This window comes from Nematolebias whitei, chromosome 5 (assembly GCF_014905685.2).
Source record: "Nematolebias whitei isolate Nwh7 chromosome 5, NemWhi1, whole genome shotgun sequence".
NCBI lineage: Eukaryota > Metazoa > Chordata > Actinopteri > Cyprinodontiformes > Rivulidae > Nematolebias > Nematolebias whitei.
Window position 1 is genome coordinate 9579821 of NC_056502.1, and position 21726 is coordinate 9601546.

Below are 21726 nucleotides of genomic sequence, written 5' to 3' on the forward strand. Positions count from 1 at the left end.
TCCATCCATCCATCCATCCATCCATCCATCCATCCATCCATCCATCCGTTTCAACTTGTTCCAAAAACTACATACTTATTATTTTTTCTTTTTTTCTTTTGGCTTCTCCCTTCTTTAGGGGTTGCCTACAGTAAACTAAGTCGCATGAAGACTTGCCAATTATTTACTGCGCCAGATGCCCTTCCTGATGCAACCACAGACCACGGAGCTACCACAGCCCAATGTGCGGATAGTGGGGGTTAAGGGCTTTGCTCAAGGGCCCAGTGTGGGGCAAATGAGGGTGGAGGCAGGTGTGGGTGCTTCACCTTTCCACCCACATTTTGATGTTGTCAGTACCAGGAGTTGAATCGGTAATCTTCCTTCTGATCACAGGTCCACCTTCTTTAACCTCTGCGCCACCATCATACATATAAAATACATGGATTAAAAAAAAAAAAAAACTTGGTCCTATTTACCTTTCTTGTTGCTCTTAATCCATATTTTATTTAATGTTTTACAAGCAAACTAAAAAGCATGCTTCATATAATACATTTTGTTCAGTGAGTTCATTTGGGGTGGTGACCCTTGAAGAAGGATGTAGCTGAAAGAAAAAAGAAACCACGTTAGACTATTTTTAGTTTTATGTTTGTCATGAACAAAAGTGTGACTTCCTTCTTTCTTTATTTTTTTGCAATTGTGCTAACTTGAGCCTAAATATGATCAAATGTAAGCCACCTTTAAATGCTTTAGTTTTTTTTTCTTCCATAAAAGCCAAATATTTTAGAAAACATTTTAGGTGGTTCAAAATGTTTATGTACCATAAGCTTTGAAAAGGCCTTTAAAAGTTTTTTAACCTCTTGTTACTTTATAGTATGCTCTTCTTCATTTCAGTCATTTTACATTACCATGCAAATTAGCTGTACTTAAAAATGGAGAAAGTGTACAAATAAAAACTTTTTAAAGTGTTAAATCTGAAAATATATAGTTACAACAGAGCGATCTTTAAGAACCTCTTGACATGGAACTTGAAATATGCAGCATTATTTTCTGCTTTTCAAGAATAACATTGGTAGAGCTAAACTTTTGTAATAAACTTTCCTTTTCTTATCAACCTGGAACACAAGAGGTCAGATCAAGCTGTCCACTTTGATCTATTTAAGGAATTTTAAACAACTGACAAGTTCAACAGAAGAAGCAAACTTTACCTTGTTTTATAAGGCACCTTGATTTTACAACACTACTTTTTATTTTTTATTTTAATTGCATTTTATTGTCATTTATTGTACCTGTTGTTTTAATAAAACAGGTCTCTCTTGAAAATGAGTCAACTCATTGAGAATAATAGGTTGAATGAAGAAAATATTTGTCATTTTTTAAAATAAATTCAACAAAATAATTTAGGGCAAACATTGTGAAAGGTTGCAAACTAAATGGGCACCCTATCTGAAAACTGTTATCCTACACTGACTCTGTGTGATGCTTTTCTACTTGACTCTATTGAGCCTCTATAAAAAAGAAAAGCTTTTCTGTGTTCTTGTTGTTCTGTTTTTTTTTTTAATATATATTGTGTCTGAAATAAAGTAAATGATGATGCTGAGTACATTAAATTTAAAATTGTTTCCCAAAGTTATTTTATGTGCACACAACATAGCTTATCTTTTGGGCTAGAATAAAAATGAATGATAACCACCTGCTAAAATTCAGAAAGTTTATTCGGGGAATTTTTTTATTTATTTATTTTTTTGGGAATAACATAATCGCGTGTGACCTATTTGCCCAGCACTATTGGAATTATGTAATAAATGTGTGTTTCATAGAAAATATTCCGATTGAAACTCACTTTGTACGTATAGCAGTAAGGACGGCACTTCCTACTCTTGTATTAACGTCATATACGAGCATTTATTCGACATGTGGGCTTTTTTTGTGTCACGGTGTCGCTGCTTTGTGTTCGTTAAAGCCATAAAGTGCTCGCTCTGAGCGCGCGCGGACTCCAGAGAGCAGCAGATCTGCGCGCGCGGAGTCACCTCTGATCATCACAGCAGCTCAGCAGCGGCCTCCATTTTAACTCCGACACCGAGTCGTGCCTCACGTGTCCTGGGCTGTCTCTCTCACATGACCCGAGTGTTTGTTCCCGTGATCAGCACTCCCATCTCCGTCTGTGACACCGAATATCACTTTTTATTTTCACCCTGATGGATATGCTCGAACAGAGTCTGGACACTGCAAGGTAACCGAGACTCGGTCAAAATGGCTAACAGACAGCGAGCTACATCAGGCTATTTACGCATCGCTAGTTTACGACGCTAAAGCAAGGCCTGAGCCGAAAAACTGCTCTTAAAACGACTTTAATAAGACGAGTGAAGTGTAGTTAGCCACAAGTGCCCAAAGTCTTTGTAAGCAGCGTATATGACAAGTCTCATGCAAGCAAACACATGTATTTTGTAGAAAAAGTGATCATAATTAGGTAATAACAATGTAGCTGCTAAGTTAGCTTAAGCTAGCTTTTAAAACAATAATGTTGTGAACAACTGAAGGAAACCCGCGAAATAGTGTTCTCAGTTATTTTACTTTGTTGGTTGAGTTCGTGCACACGTTTGGTCAAACAGGTTCATAGATAACATTGATTTTACTTTTGATTAACAATGTTTTATTTGATTTGCAGTCAAGAAAAGCAAGAAGAAGAGGTTGTCCGGGTATCTGAAGGTAGGATCTTTTAATGTTTTTTTTATTGACATAGGCTAGAATGTCAGTTGTATCTTAAGTTTTAAGCTGCAAAATGCTTTTATCTGATAAGTTAGATTTGTGCCAAATACTGCATGGAAAGTAGCTACTGTGCAAAAGTCTTTAGTCACTCCCCATATATTTTGTATATTTTGCATCTAGAGACTTTCTTGCAGTTTCTAGTTTCTCCTAATCAACATATTTCAAACTTTTTTTTTTTTTGCTTATTCTGTTAATTTTCAATCCAATATGTAATAATTTTTTGAAAGAGTATTGTTTTTTTTTTAATCATTTACTCTGATCTGTGGATCTTTCAGACAATATTCTCTAAAATCAAACTAATCTGGTGTTGTCTTTAGGAGTAACAGACAATTTATATTTAAAAAAAATGTTTTAAATTGAATTTTTATGCAATTTAATAATAGCAGTCTGTCACAAAGACACCATTTGTCCCCACTTTTTTAGTTGACTCTATAAAATACCAAAGTAACACACACATAAAAGAGTACTTTAACTTAAGAGTGGGTTATTAGCTGAAAACTTAACATCTACTAAACATTGCTGTATCTCTCAGGTCTTGTGTCAAGTCCTTGTTGGATTTTTCCTCTATTTGGGAAAGATGCGATTTTCAGAACTGTCCATCTGCTGTAAATTGTCCTTTTAATTTAGGCCTGACATTCTTTTATCCGCTTGTTTACTTTACACTGCATGCTGGACTGACCACTCTTTCCTTCTTTCTGTCTTCCTTTGTATCGCTTTAAGACGGAACAGGAGAAGAGCAGACGGCTGTAACTATAGCCAGTGTTCAGCAGGCTGCAGCGTTTGGTGAACATAACATACAATATCAGTTCCGCACTGAGAGCGGCCAGGTACGTAACTGCTAGATCAGTGAGTTACAGCCAATGACATCTGCTTCTTATATGCAAGCTTTAGAACTATTTATAGTGTTGTCATGCAGGCCTGGACATTAAGGATAAGATGAGTTTGTTTAGGAAGGGAGACGACAGAATAATTTGAGATGTAAGGTTGATTAAATGTCCAAACAGTGTTTGTGCTGAGTCATAGTAACTGAGAGCTCTCCATAGAATGATGTTAAAGATAGTTGAAAGGATGTGATCAACTGCAAAGTGTGCCATTTAGGTGAAAAATAACAAAAGATAAAACCAAATATTTATTTAGCTATTTCTTTTAGACATGTAGACTTGTGCTGTTGGGTTCGTTTTGACTTTGGGTCAGAGTGGCTCTATAGGCGCAGGAATTTCGTATTCAAGATGTCACTAATTGGCACAAATGTGAGGAGAATAAGTAGGTGAACAATCAGATGACTGAGAAAACAGAAGCATCTATTGTTTATCAGCAAAACTCTGCTGATGAAGCTTTGACCATGATTTAATGTGAAACTTATTGTTAACAATCATCTTGGTGAAAATGGTTTGTGGGGATGTCAATGACTCTAACAACATAAAGCTCTTTTCTCTAAAATGATCGTTCATTAAAGTGATACCTCAAGCCTGTTGGATTTTAACCAATCAGCTTACCTTTGAGTTTGTTATAATTAATTCTTGTTTAAACAACAACTTTTATTGTTCTTTTTCCAATACCTGATTATAACTGTTGTGTTTTTTGGTGGCCTGCTGTGCTGGAGACACATTCAATATTTGTTTGTTGCCATTTGGCACAGTTGAGAGGCTAAACAGAATTTGTTGTTGACTATTAGACAAAATGAAGCTGGAAAATTATGCAATAATATTAAATTAAATTAATACCGTTTACACTGATATACAAGAACATTAAGAACCAAATCAAAAGTGCATCACGAGTTGCTGTCGGTTCATTCTGGAAACAGTTTCTTCACAAACAATCCCTTCTTTTTAATTTGTTTTTCTTGTTTTGCTTTTGTATTTTTTTTACTGTTCTTCTTGTTCTCATTTTCCACAGTCAGGACTGCAGTTTCTGAATTCCTTAAATTTATTAATATTAAAATAGTCATTCAACCTTTATTCATACAGGTTAGTCTCATTGAGCCTCGAGGGCTCATTTACAAGAGAGACCTGAAAATATATTCTAATGTATTATAATGATATAAAATATTTATGTTTCTTATAATTGATCTGGGAATATTATTGAGCATGCACCTAGTCACTTGCGCAGAACTATTTCTTACTAGTCAGTGATGGACAGTTAAAAGATGGAAAAACCACAGTGAGATTCGGATATTTATTTGAACAATTTGCGCCGAGGGGGAATTAAATCCAGTGATCCATGTGGCTGATTTGGTGTAAACAGGTCGAGCACGCGTGTGAACAATCATGTGATTCCAGTCTGGTTTGGGATTGGCATGGGGAAACTGTCACATGTCAGTCAGGAGGACGGTCACATGGTAGTGGGATACAAGTACTTATTCTTGGAACAAACAAGCTCATTTTCTTTGCTGTTTTTTAATATTGAATCAGGCACATTCTGAAGCGTAGGCATATTGTGTGAGATGGTGAGATCTGCACTGCTGAGGTCAGGACTCTAGATTCAGACGGTAGGCTTGGACAAAGTGGAAGCGCAGAAATGATAAACAAATCTACAAATCAGGTGAGGTCTTGATCTGTGTACAGAACACCTGCTAGATGCACTAGCAAATAATTAAAAAAACTTCAACAGCTGGTGGCTCTAATGACTTTCACCTAAGCTACTCTAACCGATGTGCGTTTATGTCCCACAGGTGACGTACCGTGTCGTGCAGGTGACGGATCAGCACCTTGACGGAAGAGAAGATGCAGGAGGAGCTGTGAGCGTCGTCTCAACAGCTGCTTTTGCTGGCGCTCCTCAGGCTGTAGCTCAGGTTATATGTTTTTGTTTTTTTTTATCCATTGAATGGAACCTACTAGTAATATGGACCATTCAGAAAAATGAGTCGTATTCTTCATGTAAATATATATATTTATTTTTAACAGTTTTCACGAAGAGTTTTGAGATGATCCTATGTATCAACAGTCAAAGTTAAAGGCACTTGAAACTTGTCAGTTTTCTTTAGTTAATACAAATAACTTTTTGGTGGCAATTTTATCCTTCTGAAAATGTCAGCTTATAATTATGTTTGACAGGCCAGAGTGTGGCTGCAGACAGCCAACCCCACTTGAAACAAGTTTTTTTCAAAATATTATTTTAAATGAGGCAGTCTCAGAAATGCTTGTTGACCTTGTGTTTATGTACATATACTAGGATGGAGTACAGTGCATGTTTTTATTTTTTTCAAACATACTTTAATGAGCAGCAGAAATAAAAGCAGCTAAAGCAGCAGAAATAAAAGGTTTCCCTCTGTCCTAGTTAACCTGCTGGCCCCATTTTTATCCACAGCTGGAACACTACACAGTAAACACTGCTTGTTATGCTAGTTTGAGATTGTTTTGAACTAAATAAACAAGCACTTCTTGGCAAAAAAAAAAAAAAAAGTTTATATATAATAAAGTATTAAAAGTATTTTTAAGGTTTATTTAAATTGATTGTATTGGGTGAAAACGACTCATTTATTTCTCACATTAAATTATTAAAGGTACTACCGTTAAGCTTCCATGGATTTTATCTCTATTTAATTTTAATTAAAGCTGCAGGTGAAATGTTTATTAGACGGTAAAACTACATGAGATGGACGCCTTCCTGACACAGAGTGACTTAGAAGGTTAACATGTTGCAGATGTTTTTTTTTTTTTAAATTGTTGGTTTTTGGTAGCATAAATATATATTGATCAACTGGTCACAGAAGTCTGTTGGGGTCAGCCTCCCCACCATCAGACATCTACACATCTAGATGCAGGAAGAGGGCCACCTGCATCATGAAGGACCCCACTCACCCAGCACACTCACTTTTTGCCCCACTCCTCTCAGGCAGGAGGTTGAGGAGCATTAAGTTTAGAACCACTAGACTGGGACACTAGACTTCTACCCTGAAGCTGTTAGACTCGTGAATCCCTAATCAGGACAATCACTGTGAAAAAAAAATCACTGTAATGCCACTTGATTGTTGATATTTGCAGCTGACTATCCATCATGTTGTTGTGTTCATTCGTACTCATCTGCTCACACAGCCTCATGTTCGTGCTGCTGTTGTCTGCTGTATTGTTTTTGCACTATTAATGTTTAGCATATTCTTATTTCATATCTTAGATTTTATTACTGTTTTTCTTATACATTTTATTGTTGGATGTAACTGGGACCCTGTGTACACAATTTTGTTCCACCACATGTGATATGAATTAAAGAAACTTTGACTTTGGTGTGTGTATATATATATATATATATATATATATATATATATATATATATATATAATACTTTTTACTTTTTTGTTGTAAAAATCTATTTTTTTTGCTGTAAAGTTTGTTTTCATTTACATTTGATGGCTCTACTGACCTTGCCGTTATCCCCACTAAGAAGATCTCTGTCACTTCTCCGCTTCCTTTAATCAAGCTGTCAAACTGCTCAGACTCTTTCTTGGGGGGTCTTTAGGGGACAACGTTATTGAGTCTGACAGAGAATGAGGTGTGCGTTTACCTGCTGTGACTGCTCTAGTGCTTCTTGCTCAAGCCTCTCCTCTGTTTCTCTCTTACCTGTCACAGGCTGTGATCCAAAACCCTTTCAGTAATGGAGGAAGCCCAGCAGGGGAGGCAGTGGGAGGGGAGACCCGCTTTGCTTATTTCCCCGCAACTGCGGTGAGCGACGGGACTGTGTCAGTGCAGGCCGCTGCAGACCCTACCCTCACACAGGCAGGGGGTGAGTGGGTTTTCACACATTCACAGTGCTACACAGCTAATTAAGCCATTATTTTGTTATAAAGGAGTTCATTAGAAGTACCTTAAAGCCAAAATAACATCCAGTCCTTTCAGTAGTAATAAAATAACCATTATCCCTTCCGCTTTGGGTAATTTGAAATAAAACAGAAACTACAGATTTGAATCACACTTATTGTGATTAAAATATGACCAGTACTTGTAATAAAGGTGGACAAAGTACTTCTCTTACAAGTGCATCAATCTCAGAATTTTTAGTATGACTAAGTCATGAAATATTGCTTAATAATGTTGGGCTCTGGCAGCACGGTGGCGCAACTGGTAGAGCTGCTGCCTCTCAGCGAGCACGTTACCCTGGTTCAAATCCCAGTCTGGAGGCTATTCTGGATGCATGTTCTCTCCGTGTATGCATGGGTTAGCTACGGGTACTCCGGTTTCCTCCCACAGACCAAAAACATGCATGTTAGGCTAATTGGTAACTCTAAATTGTCCCTAGGTGAGAGAGAGTGAATGGATGTTTGTCTCGTTTGTTTGTTAAATATTTCCAGCTATAATTAAAATAGTTTATTTTGTAGACAGCAAGTTAATAGAATAAGGAAGCCACTAGTCCTGTGATTTGCAAGCCTTTTTTTTGCATTTTCATCCTGGTTTATTCCAAGTCACATGTTCTGCAACTTGTCTTCGCCCTTAGAGCCAGACATTGTTGTCTTCTTGTAGTAACTATTGTGGTTTTTCAGACGAAGTTGTTGAGAAAAATCAGTAGGTTTAAGTTGCTGTTTCCAGTTGCAAAGGAGGGTTAACGTTGTAAAACTGCTTTAGCTCATAATGCGCAACACATTTGTGTATTTTCTGTGCAACTCTGCTCGGACTTGATCCTGCAAGCACACAGTTACAGACCTCACTGATTGGTGGATTTTATTTTTCCTCAATATTATAAATTGTTGAGGACATTTTCTCTAAATAATAAACGTGATTTTAAAAGTTCAATCCACGTTTAATATAACTCGTGATGTTATGCTTTTTATTTTAAATTAGCGCTGTTCTGCAAATAATGTTATTTATTTTTTGAGAAACTGTCCTTTTCTTATTGTTGCACAAACTTACAATTCTGTCTTGCACCAGAAAAAATAACTTACAAGAACAATCTCAGATGACATGCACTGCCTGGTTTCTGTAACTTGTCTGGAGGTTTCTTTGGTTCATTTGAACTGAAATCAACAGATGATGTAGCTTGTCGGGCTAATGCAACACTCCACACACACTGCATTGTTTTACCTCAGCACTGTCTCCTTGCATCACATGACAAACACCCAAAGGAGCTAGACTACCTCGAGTCCACATCAGTCCCTGCACTTCAGCTGTAATGCTCTCTAGGTGCAGCTTTAGGCAGGACTGTTCTAAAGTTTGAAGAAATTGTTGGGTAAGAGGCTAGACAGTCGACTTCTGTACAGTATTGAAATCTGTGTTATGAATTTGGCTAACAATGCTGCATTGTTTAGTGGAAGCATTCAGTCAACTGGAACGAACACGAGCTCAGAATTTATCAAAGAGATGCAGCTTTTGTACCGTTTTAACTTAACTGTTTAATATTATTGTCACAGGTCAGTTTTATGTGATGATGACACCCCCTGATGTCATTCAAACAGGAACACAACGAACCATCGCCCCACGCACACAGCCCTACTCTGCGTAAGTATCACCTCTCCCTGTTGCCCTTTAAGAGCACAGTAATAATGAAGCCTCAGGCACTACTTAAAACAAACTCAAATGTTTTTTTGACAAACACTAATTTCTCCTCTTTCTGATTCTTGTCAGTCTCAAGTGGTCTTATTGTCTGTATTTTACTTTTTTTGTTGCAACATATCCAGTTTGTTAGCATTGATGCATAGCATTCTCAGAGGCTTGCTAGAAAATATTTTTGCTTTCACTAAACTACATCCATCGGTTTTAAATACACTTCACTAAATGACCCAGTCACATTGAGTAAATAAAGCAGGCTAATTTAATAAATTCAGGTGCTAGGGGGCTTGTAAAGGTACATGGAGTAAAACATGTTTTAAGCTTCAGCCAGGGATGCAATGGATGGCAGTCTGTGATTAGAAAACATGGTAGTTGCTGGAGATAAGATACTTTGTTGTCTCACATGAGTGAATGTGGTTTAAACTCATGAATGTAAAACAACTTCCACATTTATTTAAGTACACAAAAGCTCAAGTTCTGTTGTTTTGCTGCTGCTTCTCCCGGTGCTGGTCTTTGCTCAAGACTTCCTCTCTCCACATAATCTTTTTTTTTTTTTTACCCTGTATTAGTTTAATTTTTGTCACAGACTGTTCAGCAAGGTCTCCCTCTTAATCTCACATTGTCTAAAAGCATCAGGCTTCGTTATTATTGTACAAGTAGTTCTCACTATCTTGAACTGGAAGACACATGTTGGTATTTGTAGTCATTTAGATGATTAGCACCGTCACTTGAACAAAAAGTTTGCAGTTTCAGTTCAAAGACACGATGTCTCTTCTGAATTACTTTGGTTATTTATTTTAGTGCCAAAAAACTAAATATATAATATTTGGTGCTGGAAGAGAAAAGGTTCTTGAATGTCAAAAATCCTCTTTTTAATTTTTTGTTGCTTGGTCACAAACTGATCACATGACTGATTATTTTTAAATTCAGTTTACTTTGATTTAAATAAATATCTACGTTCTCCTCTAGGGTGTTGCTTGAATAAACAAACTTTTTGGCTCATCCTTCTAGAGAACACTACCCGAACAAGTTGTAGTTTCAAAGAAAGTCGTAACATGCTCTGGCAATGCTAAAATCAGCGAGTAAATGTATGACGTCATTAACAACTTCAAAACAAAAGACACCAATATGTTGTCTGTTTAGATACATATGGGACATTAATTATTTATTTTGCTTCTAAGAATTTCTCTGCTCTGAAGCTCTTTTGTTGAGGGCAACTTTAACAATCAGCTCTGCTACATTTGATGTTTTGTATTGATGCAGCATCGGGAGACAAAAACTGTGTTAAAGTTTATGTGTATACAGTTAAATGTTATTCTTGTCATTCCTCAAAATGTTTGTTTGCAGTATGTCTGATTTTTTTTTTTATTCCCTTACAATTATGAGTTTCAAGATGCAATAATTGCTAAATAACGGTGACAGTATCATTGACGTGTGAACAAAGTGAATGAAAGCTTCCCCCCATCTGCCATTCGCAGAGATGAAAACGAGCTGCTGCAACGTGAAGGTTTAAACTGGTGAGGACAGTTTTCACATTTCTTTTACAATGCTTTTTAAATTCTACAACAAATGAATTAATCAAATAAGATCACAAGAACAAAGCAGCTCACAAACTCTGCCCTCCTCTCCTTCCCTCCCATCCTGGTCCCCAGTGATTCTCCAAGCTTTTCATGTGTGCATTTGTTCAATGCCGACCCTGATCCATTGTTGTTAAGTGCTTGTGAAAAATGCATTTTTCCATTAGGAGCAAAGTAATTAGGTCATTGTTCTCCATCTGGAAATAACTGGCTCACTCCTTTATTTTTCATGTATTTTGTGGAGTGTCTTTTGTTGTAGAGGTTTGATTTTATTTAGCGTAGGATTGGAAGTTGATATAACCTGAAGTAGTTTCTTTTCCCATACTGTAGCTACTGCTTATCAAACGCCATTATCTTTGCAAATGGAGTCCGTGGAAACATTGTGATGTCAATTTAGCTATTTCTTCACATAACCAGTTTAATGCTGACCAGCTCACCTGATATTTTAAATCATCCCAACAAGAGTGAAAAGCTCAAATCACCAAGCGCCAACAGCAAATTGTGTAATTTACTGTCTTATTGTCAAGGTCATTGCTTTAGTTATGATTAGAGTAGCCCTTTTAGAGTACAGAAGGTAAAACTTACACTTTTATGAATTAAAATAAACCTGTAACAATTTTTTAAAACTAAAATTAAATAAAAGTGCTTCTGATTTTCTGTAGAAATTCCCTCTCAGGGGCACTTAGACGATGTGCAGCTCTATGTTGTGAAAAGAAGACAGATATAGACAGTGTTATGAGCCCACACATTTAGTGATTCATACTGTCATCCACGTTTTTTAAGAGCACTATTGGCAGAATCCATTTTACTCCTGAAATCCCATTAGGATATATTTAAATACAGGAGAGAGCGTTATTTAGCTTAGCCGACTATCTCATAGGAAGCTTTCAGCAGGTGAATTGTGTTGATGGGACACATTTTTTGCTGTAGAGAGAGGACATAAACAGTAGATGGGTGAGCTTTTACATCGTCATTGTAATACAGAGCAAGTAAACTGAATAAACAGTAGCTGCACCAATGTGCATGATTCTCAAAGCAAATGAAATATTTAGCAGTTCTATTTTCTGTTCCGTTTGAGAAGCTGGAATACGGTTGAGACGTAGTGCTGGTGCCACGGTGGATGATTGGATGGCACTTCCAGGCAAGTCTCGGTAAATTAATTAACAGGATCATAGAGGAACATACAGACGAGAGGCGGTGTTGTTGAGCAAACATTTTATTTGTTGTAATTTTTACAGCATAAAAGAGGCTTATCCTCCCCTTGGGCTTCACCTGGGAGAAAAGCAGGAAGAAATTTGGCCTGGTCACAGAATTCTTGTTATGTGGCTGGAAGCTAAAGGCTTGTGCATCACAGTTACACATGCTTCCTCACATGGCTGCGCAGAAGTTTGTCCACCGTAGGAACTTCAGAGGCTTGCTTTGAATAAGCAATTACAATCCTCTTGAATTAAAAGATAACGGTGAAGAATGGTACAAATAATAGGTGCAGGATTAGCGAGATGTTGGGGAAAGGATTGGATTTGTGCCTGATTGTCTGGTGCTCAAAGATGGTAGATATTGTTGTGTATGAAAAGTGTTTTATTTTCTATTTATCTGCAGGAAAATGGATGGACCCCGAACGCCTCGAGATGAAAGAAGGAGAGCGCAACATAATGAAGGTGGGTAATTAGGAGTGATTGTGGCTTTTGATTTCATCAGACAGTGCAACACAATGCAGTGTAGGGCTTTAATGGGGACATTTCTGTTGAAAGAAAAATCACCAAACCCTGTCAAATCATGCTGTTATCCCACAAATAGATAACGTTTGTTTTCAAACTGTCCACTAGAGGGCACTGTTGAGCTGCCAAAGCCAGGAATTTACTGCAAGGGCCAGAAAACAAAACCCTGGTTTTTGATCCCAACAGGATTTGTAGGATTTTAATAAAAAAAAAAATAAAAAAAAAAGCAATGTCTTTCATTTATCCAAGTTTATTTACTTATTTATTTCTTTACAACTTCATCAGTTGAAAGACGGCGAAGAGACAAAATCAACAACTGGATTGTCACGCTTTCTAAGATGATCCCTGACTGCAGTATGGACAGCACCAAGACTGGAGCCGTGAGCTATATTTCACTCCGATTTTCACGGCTCCCCCATTTTAAAAGTGTCCTTTTTCAGTTTTGTGACTACAGCTCTGTCCTTTCAGAGCAAAGGAGGCATCCTGTCTAAAGCCTGCGACTACATCCGTGAGCTGAGGCAGAATAACCAGCGACTCCAGGAGAGCCTAAAGGAAGTGGAGAGGATACAAGTGGACAATGAGCTGTGCAGGCAGCAGGTATTCATATCAGTGCTTGCTCTGGCCTGCAAATGTGGCATCAAGTGAAGTTTCAATGACTTCAGCAATGCATAAGAGAGTCTATGAATGATAATTCAAAACGTTCCTTTGAGGTGGTCGGGTGTAGCAGATAAATAAAACAGCAGCCATAGTGGGCTGCATATGTGGCTCTGAAGATTGCCACTGCACTGAATAGAATTGTTTGCTGTGCGATGCTCCAACATTCAATGGTTAAGTCTCAGAAGCGTAAAATCCACCCTAGCCCCATGCGTATCTTCATTTCTCCAAAACAAACCCGCTGAGATTCCAGGCTGTGTAGCTAATCATCACAGGCTGACAAAGAGGATCAAAGAGTTTGCACTCTTATAATGAGAAGTGTTACCTGAAATCAGAGCTTTGAGAGGCAGTGGGAATAACATGCACTGGGGCTGTGTGAGAAGTAAGTGCATGCTAATGCATTGAAAGTATTGGGGAATTTGGAGCTCTGGGGCTGCTGTCTCCCTCTTGAATCTGAGGCCTGCAAGGCGCTCGGCAATATATTTTTTATTCTGATGCTCAAAGCTCAATATCCTTCCCTCAGTCCCTTGTCGAGGAAGCGGTAAAGTCAGAATTCACCTAAGGGAAATGAAGCCGAGATGACATACCTCAAGATTTGATAATCCAGTTGGTTGTGGACAGGGCTGTTATTAAACAAGGCTGCAGGCATTGTCTCTAATCCCAGGTACTGCGCAGCCCTGTGCACGCGTTACCATAACCGAGTCGTCAAACAATAAAGTTTGGTCTGTGAACTGCGCCCCGTGTTTAGCTGCCACGGGATAAAGACGTCGATGACGAGATTTTCCTTCTCTGTTCTAAAGATCGAAGAGCTGAAGAATGAGAACGCGTTGCTCCGAGCACAGCTCCAGCAGCACGGCATCGAAATGGTCGGAGAGACGCCGCCGCAGTAAGCGAGATGAAAAGAGCGGGGACGAGCGAACACCACTCGAATGTGTAACTGACACTGTGGAAATGCGGGCGAGATGATTGGAAAAGGACTTGTGGAGAATCACTTTCTTTTTAGTGATTGCCTCCTTTCCCGGGTTCCGGGTCGCGAACCCTTCACCAGCCATTTGTGGCTGCACTTGACTGTTCCAGACCCCTTGAGATAACCACCCGTTGCAGCTCCGTAGAAGTGTTCTCCAAGAAAAGATGTCCCCTCACCTTCATCAGAGTGCTCGTCCAGCACCAGCTATGAAACAGAACCTCTGCTGAACTTCTCCATTGTTTTGTATTTATGTAGCCTCACTAATGGACTATGACTTTTGTTATCTAAATATGTTCCTTGTGAGTTTGGTTTTCTCCCCAACATTAATTTTGTCATAGGTTTTGCTTTTATTCTTTTTGTGTGTTTTTGAGTTCTGTATTAATATGTTGTTTTTAGCTCATTTAATTTATTAGTCTGCTTGCTGACAGAAGCCTTGATGGAGACCAGTTACGCTAAACTCATGTACCCCAGAGAAGCAGGCAAGATTTTTTTTTTTTAAGCAAGACAACATCAAAGTATGCAAAAACATGATTCTAGTGACAAAAATAATGTGACACACACAGCTTACTTACACCCAAAGACAAACGAGGAGCTGTGCAAGCAGGTGCCTCTGGGCTGATTGATGTAAATAGGACTTTTCATGTTTTAATATAGATGTTACAGAATGTTAGAGCCGATTATCTCTGGGAGTCAACAATCAATAACTCATTAACTCCACGCTGGCCCTCCGTCATAGTCATTACCATGAAGTGTGTGCAATCTTGAAGCTTGATTTAGGGAAAAAGGACAGGGGTATACTTGAAATGTTGGGCATTTGCTTGATTGAAAAAAAATAACAAGTCAAAGTAAAGAGAGAAATCACTTAGAAACTTCCGGTTGTTCAAGTGTTTAATTAAAAATGCAGACGTGTGGAACATGCAGACAATTTCCATCTCAGCACTTTGGGTTGTTGACTAGGGAGCATTGCTGTGCAGATCCCAACTTTTTGCCAAATCATATTTCGGTACTGTGGATTTATTTTTATCTTTTGTTCATGTGTGGGTTAGCATGGTCTCAGTGTGTAGAAAGGATCCCCACATGCTTTTTTTTTTTTTTCTCAAGCTGTTTGTCCTTTTTTTTTTGGTTTTGCAACTCTTCAAATAGAGCTCAACCCATGCGGGGGGAGGCGGGGGGCACCCTGGAGAGCAGCACTCAGCCTCTGCTTACTATGGGAAAAAGAATACACAGAAATTGCGTGCTGCACTTTTTGCTCGAGCACATCCAGTTCTCCAAGAAAATGAACAATCGAGGTGGGAAACATGGAGCTCTCACATTCTCCACCCACTCAGGCAAACAGGAAATGACATAATTAGATCTAGAAACAAAAGACAATATTAATATTATTGATGATTTTGTAAATGAAGATACATTAATTTTTTTTCCACTTTGGGTCATGGCGAAAATGGATGGAAGATCAAACTTTAGAGCAACTCATTAAAACATGATTGCCTCTCCCTACGAACAGCTCAGGATCCAGCAAAGCAAAATGGGGCGGACGTCAACATTTAAATATCTGAGACTTGATAACCGCTGCTGTTCTCATTCAGCTCACTTTTTACACCACGATAGGAATAGTTGCAGGTGTCTGATCCATCAAACGAGGCTCATAGAGTTGAACGACGGATGTGCAGCAGGATGATTTTTATTTGTTTTTACATCTCAGAGGAAAGAAAATGTAATGCATTGGAAGATGGATGCTCTCAAATGAAAGACCGTACATGTTTAAATCCTTTTTTTTATGGCATAAGGAAGAAAAAAAGCTTTTCTCTGTAGCAGCCTCACTTCTCAGGTTAGAGACATCTTTTCTAAGTAAAATGGTGAAAAATAAAACTTTCACTTGATGATCTTAATGGTTTTTTGAGTGTTTTATTGCCCTTGCTCTAATATTGTAGCAACTTTATATATATATATTGCATTCAATTTCTTATATTATTTATAAAAACAGAAGAAAAAAAAATCAGTTAATTTATATAGTACCAAATCACAAGAAGTCATTTATCTAATTTATGTAAAAATTCTCGAAGGAAGCCAGCAGACTCGTTGAATCTTCATTGCAGTCTCTCTTCCTGAGCAAGCACAAAGGCAACAGTGGAAAGGAAAAACTCCCTTTTAACAAGAAGAAACCTCCAGCAGAACCAGGCTCAGGACATGCGGCCATCTGCTTCAACTAGCTGGGTTTGAGAGGACAGGAAGGAGAAACGAAACAGAATGGCAGCTCCAGATAAAGGAAGGAGTGAACAATGTCCCAAAGACCCATCTCTGCCTGATGCCCTCAACAAGTTCTATGCACGCTTTGAAGACCCGAACAGACCACCCAGCACCAGACTCACCTCACCACCGGATGAAGAGCATCTCAGCGTGACCTCAGCAGAAGTAAGGAGTACTTTCAGGAGGATTAATCCGCACAAAGCAACTGGCCCAGACAACATCCCCGGAAAAGTGTTGAAGGAATGTGCTGATCAGCTCTGTGAGGTGCTGGCAGACATCTTTAACACCTCACTTACCCTGGAGACAGTTCCCACCTGCCTGAAGACTGCCACCATCATCCCAGTCCCAAAAAGCTCTACAGTGACTGGTCTGAATGACTATCGGCCAGTGGCCCTCACCCCGATAGTCGCTAAATGCTTCGAAAAACTGGTCATGACTCACATCAAAACAACCATCAACATCAACGAGGACCCTCATCAGTACGCATACCGTGAGAACCGATCAACAGAGGATGCAATCTCCTCTGTGGTCCACACTGCACTCAACCACCTGGAGCAGAAAAACTCTTACGTCCGTATGCTCTTTGTGGACTTCACATCCGCCTTCAACACCATGATCCCCCAAACCCTGATGGACAAACTATCCACACTAGGACTAAGCCCCTCCATCTGCAACTGGGTACTAGACTTTTTAACAAACAGACCACAGTTAGTGAGGATCCACAACCTCTCCTCCTCCACCATAACTCTCAGCACTGGCTCTCCTCAGGGATGTGTGTTGAGCCCCCTCCTGTTTACTCTGCTCACATATGATTGTGCAGCTACCCATCCAGGCTGTCACATTGTAAAGTTTGCAGATGATACAGCGGTGGTGGGATGCATCACAAACAATGATGAGTCCAGCTACAGGCAGGAGGTGGAACACCTGGAGAGCTGGTGCAGAGAGAATAATCTTCACATCAATGTGAAGAAGACAAAGGAGATGATTGTGGACTTCAGAAGGAACAAAAACACCTACACCCCCCTGAACCTAAGAGGATCTGCGGTGGAAGTGGTCTCCAGCTACAAGTACTTGGGTGTACACATGAATGACAACCTCAGCTGGAGCAACAACACCACCAGCCTGATCAAGAAAGCTCATCAGAGACTCTACTTCCTCAGACGGCTGAGGCGAGCTGGTCTGGGAAGCTCAGTCCTCACCTCCTTCTACAGGTGTGCAGTGGAGAGCATCCTGTGCTCGAGCATCAATGTGTGGCATGGAGGCTGCACAGCTGCAGAAAGAAAAGCTTTGCAGAGAGTGGTGAAGGCTGCACAGAAATCTGTCGGAATCAGTCTCCCCACCATCACAGACATCTACACCTCCAGATGCAGGAAGAGGGCCACCTGCATCATGAAGGACCCCACCCACCCAGCACAACCACTTTTTGCCCCACTCCCCTCAGGAAGGAGGTTAAGGAGCATTAAGTGTAGAACCACTAGACTGAGGAACAGCTTCTACCCTGAGGCTGTTAGACTCATGAATCTCTAACTAGAATAATCACTGTGAAAAACCATATCATGTTGCTGCTGATCTGTTTCATGTTGCTGCTGATCTGTTTCAATGTTGATGTGTTCATGCGTGCACATCTGCTCACAGACTCATGTTCATGTTTGTGGTGATGTTCAATGTTTTATGTTATGAGTGCTTAGTGTATATTTAGTTGATGTTTTTCTTAGTTCATATCTTAGATGTTATTACTGTTTTTCTTATACATTTTATTGTTGGATGTAACTGGGACCCTGCGTACATAATTTCGCTCCACCACATGTACCACATGAGGTGCGAATGACAATAAAGAAACTCTGACTCTGACTCTGACTCTGACTCTCTGACTCTGACTCTGACAGATGTGTGTGCAGGTGTGCCCCCTATTGGAAGAACAAAAAAATAGTTTGATAAGTAAATACAACAGCAGGGTGAAGAAATGTAAGCCTATAGCAGCATAACTAAGGAATAGCTCAGGAAACCAAAGTCAACCCTAACTATAGGATTTATCAAAAAAGGAAAGTCTTAATCCCAGTCTTAAAACTGGACACTGTGTCAGCCTCATGGACACAAACTGGAAGTTGGTTCCACAAGAGAGGAGCCTGATAACTGAAAGATCTTCCTCCCATTCTGCTTTTGGAAACTAGGAACCACAAGTAAACCTGCAGTCTGAGAGTGAAGTGCTCAGTTAGGAAAATGTGGAATTATAAGATCTCAAATATAAAGATGGAGCTAGGTTGTTGAGAGCTTTGTTGGTTAGAAGTAAGACCTGACTGAAAAATGTTGGATTGTATACCTGGATTATTGAGCATGGACTTTGTTGTTTTCAACCAGTTTGACAAGACTGTCAACAAGGAAGAGGGCCGGCAATGGAGGAGTGGGCGTACCAAAGAGACCATCTTATCACAAGCAGAACTGGTTTGTTCCACTTTGGAGTAAGCTGTTGGGGGAAGAATCAGTTTTATTGTGTGTTTCCTTGACTGATGAAGCCTTCCGGACCGAAGACGAAACGTTTCAGCACAAAAAAAAAAGAAACTGTCCAGATGACCTGACTGAAAAATGTTGGATTAGAAGTAAGAGTTTGAATTCTATTCTGGATTTGACACAGAGCCATTGGAGAGAAGCTAAAACTGGAGAAATAATCTCTTCTATCAGCTCTCAAAAATAAGTTGGTCTTTGGGTTAGATCAGAGAAGGCCCTTATTTATTCATTTTAACAGCTCTGCAGGGAATATCAAATTTATTTGTTACTATATTTAGTACATGCAAATCCCTCACTCAGCCACAATTTTCTGAGCTCGTTCAGCATCCAACAAATCCCTTATAGTCCCGTCCAGGCTGGAGCAACCATCATTCTGGATCAAATTAATGGTTTTGTTTGGATTTCAGAGGCCAGTCACTCACTGAGGAGAAAGGTCAAGGAAGATGGGATTTCAAAGACCCATGTCATTCTATTTTCCATCTCAAACCACACTAAGTTAATCCTAACATGAAATTATCTGTGTTAAAAATGGACAAAGAAAAAAATAATCACATTTGTATTTGACAAACAGCTTGCTGACTATTGTTTAAAGATTCCATTAAAGCTTTTGTGGTTTTTGACACCACCTTTAATAAGACTCCGTCCTCCAACAGAACAAAAATGTGTGATTTTATATGAATGTAGATTAATAAAAAAAAAAACCTTTCTCTGAGGTGTAACCTTCGTAGGGATAATTGCAGTGAAAACATTCCACAGATTATGTTGGCATTTTTCACCCTAGCTCCAACAAAATGGGAAATTTATTGACTATCCATTTAGGACCCCGAATCTGACTAAGTTTAAAAAATTGCAACCCCCCCCCTCCCTCCACAAGCTCTAATAGACTTTTTTTCTCTCTCACCGAGGACATTTAGACTTGTCATGCAGAGAAAAGCACGGGTGTCGCTGATAACTGATGACTTTATTTCATTTAGATAAGCTGGTACGGGCGCAGGTAATGGCTTTTCTAAGGGTGCTGGTACTGCTCATGCTGGTTAACTGTCACAGCACACTGGGGCACCCGATGGGGACCTGAAACATCATTAACAAAACTCCCTAGTTTCTCCTGTGGTAACAACGTGAAATGTCAACCATGAAAAATGTAGTTTCTTAAAAAAATGGCCTTAGATGTCTACATAATTAGAAATTCATGATGCAAATGTAGGACTCTGAGGTGAATGTTCAGGTGTTTTCTGTTGGTAAAATTAATTTCTCTTACACATGTTTACATAACTGACATGTCTTATAGTAGATCCATGGTACGGTACAAGTACCACTGATGGTACTCAGGACCCTCCTAGTAGTCTATATTTTGGTATCAACTATTTAAAGGTTAACTAACAAGCTTATTAACCAATACACGTTGAAGTATGATTAACCAGAGATAGACAAAAATGAAGGTTTCAAGTAAATTGTGACTTTGGCTCCAAATCTAAAGTACCTCAAACCAAAGTGCTGTGAAGAATATTTCAAGAGTACCTGTGGAAACTGAAGTGGACAATGGTTAGCTGAAGTGTCCGAGGCTATTTAAGCAGCACCAGTAAAGTTTCAGGACCCGTTAGAAACAAAGGTTTAACAGTGAGGAAACCAGATTCAGGTTTTCTCAAATTTGTATTTATTTACTGTGAGGTAAAGAAAGAGCAAAGTGTATGTCAGAGTCAGAGATTCTTTATTGTCATTCGCACCTCATGTGGTACATGTGGTGGAGCAAAATTATGTACACATGGTCCCAGTTACATCCAACAATAAAATGTTTAATAAAAACAGTAATAACATCTAAGATATGAACTAACAGAAACATCAACTAAATATACACTAAGCACTCATAACATAAAACATTGAACATCAGCACAAACATGAACTTGAGTCTGTGTGAGCGGATGTGCACGCATGAACACATCAACATTGAAACAGATCAGCAGCAACATGAAACAGATCAGCAGCAACTAGTTAGAGATTCATGAGTCTAACAGCCTCAGGGTAGAAGCTGTTCCTCAGTCTATTGGTTCTATACACTTAATGCTCCTCAACCTCCTTCCTGAAGGGAGTGGGGCAAAAAGTGTGTGTGCTGGGTGAGTGAGGTCCTTAATGATGCAGGTGGCCCTCTTCCTGCATCTGGAGGTGTAGATGTCTGTGATGGTGGGGAGGCTGACTCTGACAGTCTTCTGTGCAGCCTTCACCACTCTCTGCAAAGCTTTTCTTTCTGCAGCTGTGCAGCCTCCATGCCACACATTGATGCTGGAGCACAGGATGCTCTCCACTGCACACCTGTAGAAGGAGGTGAGGACTGAGCTTCCCAGACCAGCTCGCCTCAGCCGTCTGAGGAAGTAGAGTCTCCGATGAGCTTTCTTGATCAGGCTGGTGGTGTTGTTGCTCCAGCTGAGGTTGTCATTCATGTGTACACCCAAGTACTTGTAGCTGGAGACCACTTCCACCGCAGATCCTCTTATGTTCAGGGGGGTGTAGATGTTTTTGTTCCTTCTGAAGTCCACAATCATCTCCTTTGTCTTCTTCACATTGATGTGAAGGTTATTCTCTTTGCACCAGCTCTCCAGTTGTTCCACCTCTTGCCTGTAGCTGGACTCATCATTGTTTGTGATGCATCCAACCACCGCTGTATCATCAGCAAACTTTACAACGTGACAGTCTGGATGGGTAGCTGCACAATCATACGTGAGCAGAGTAAACAGGAGGGGGCTCAACACACATCCCTGAGGAGAGCCAGTGCTGAGGGTTATGGTGGAGGAGGAGAGGTTGTGGATCCTCACTAACTGTGGTCTGTTTGTTAAGAAGTCTAG

General features: G+C 39.5%; 1 protein-coding gene across 2 annotated transcripts; it reads left to right on the plus strand.

The window, feature by feature from the left end:
* Nucleotides 1–1980: 1980 nt before the first annotated feature.
* On the plus strand, nt 1981–14138 carry LOC119409278 (upstream stimulatory factor 2). Of its 2 annotated transcripts, XM_037676139.1 has the most exons (11): nt 1981–2209; nt 2645–2685; nt 3466–3572; nt 5417–5536; nt 7311–7464; nt 9083–9170; nt 10700–10738; nt 12398–12456; nt 12802–12896; nt 12985–13113; nt 13971–14138. In XM_037676139.1, exons 1-11 carry the CDS (start codon nt 2175–2177, stop codon nt 14058–14060), a joined length of 957 nt encoding a protein of 318 aa, XP_037532067.1. In that variant the 5' UTR covers nt 1981–2174; the 3' UTR covers nt 14061–14138. The 2 variants fall into 2 exon arrangements, with proteins under 2 accessions (XP_037532067.1, XP_037532068.1); XM_037676140.1 differs by lacking the exon at nt 10700–10738.
* The last annotated feature ends 7588 nt before the right edge of the window (nt 14139–21726 follow it).

Coding starts and splice junctions, on each gene's coding strand:
- LOC119409278 (XM_037676139.1), top strand. CDS start 2,175: ATGGATATGCTCGAACAGAGTCTGGACACTGCAAG. Junction 2,210..2,644: donor CAGAGTCTGGACACTGCAAG/GTAACCGAGACT, acceptor TTTGATTTGCAG/TCAAGAAAAGCAAGAAGAAG. Junction 5,537..7,310: donor CTCCTCAGGCTGTAGCTCAG/GTTATATGTTTT, acceptor TACCTGTCACAG/GCTGTGATCCAAAACCCTTT.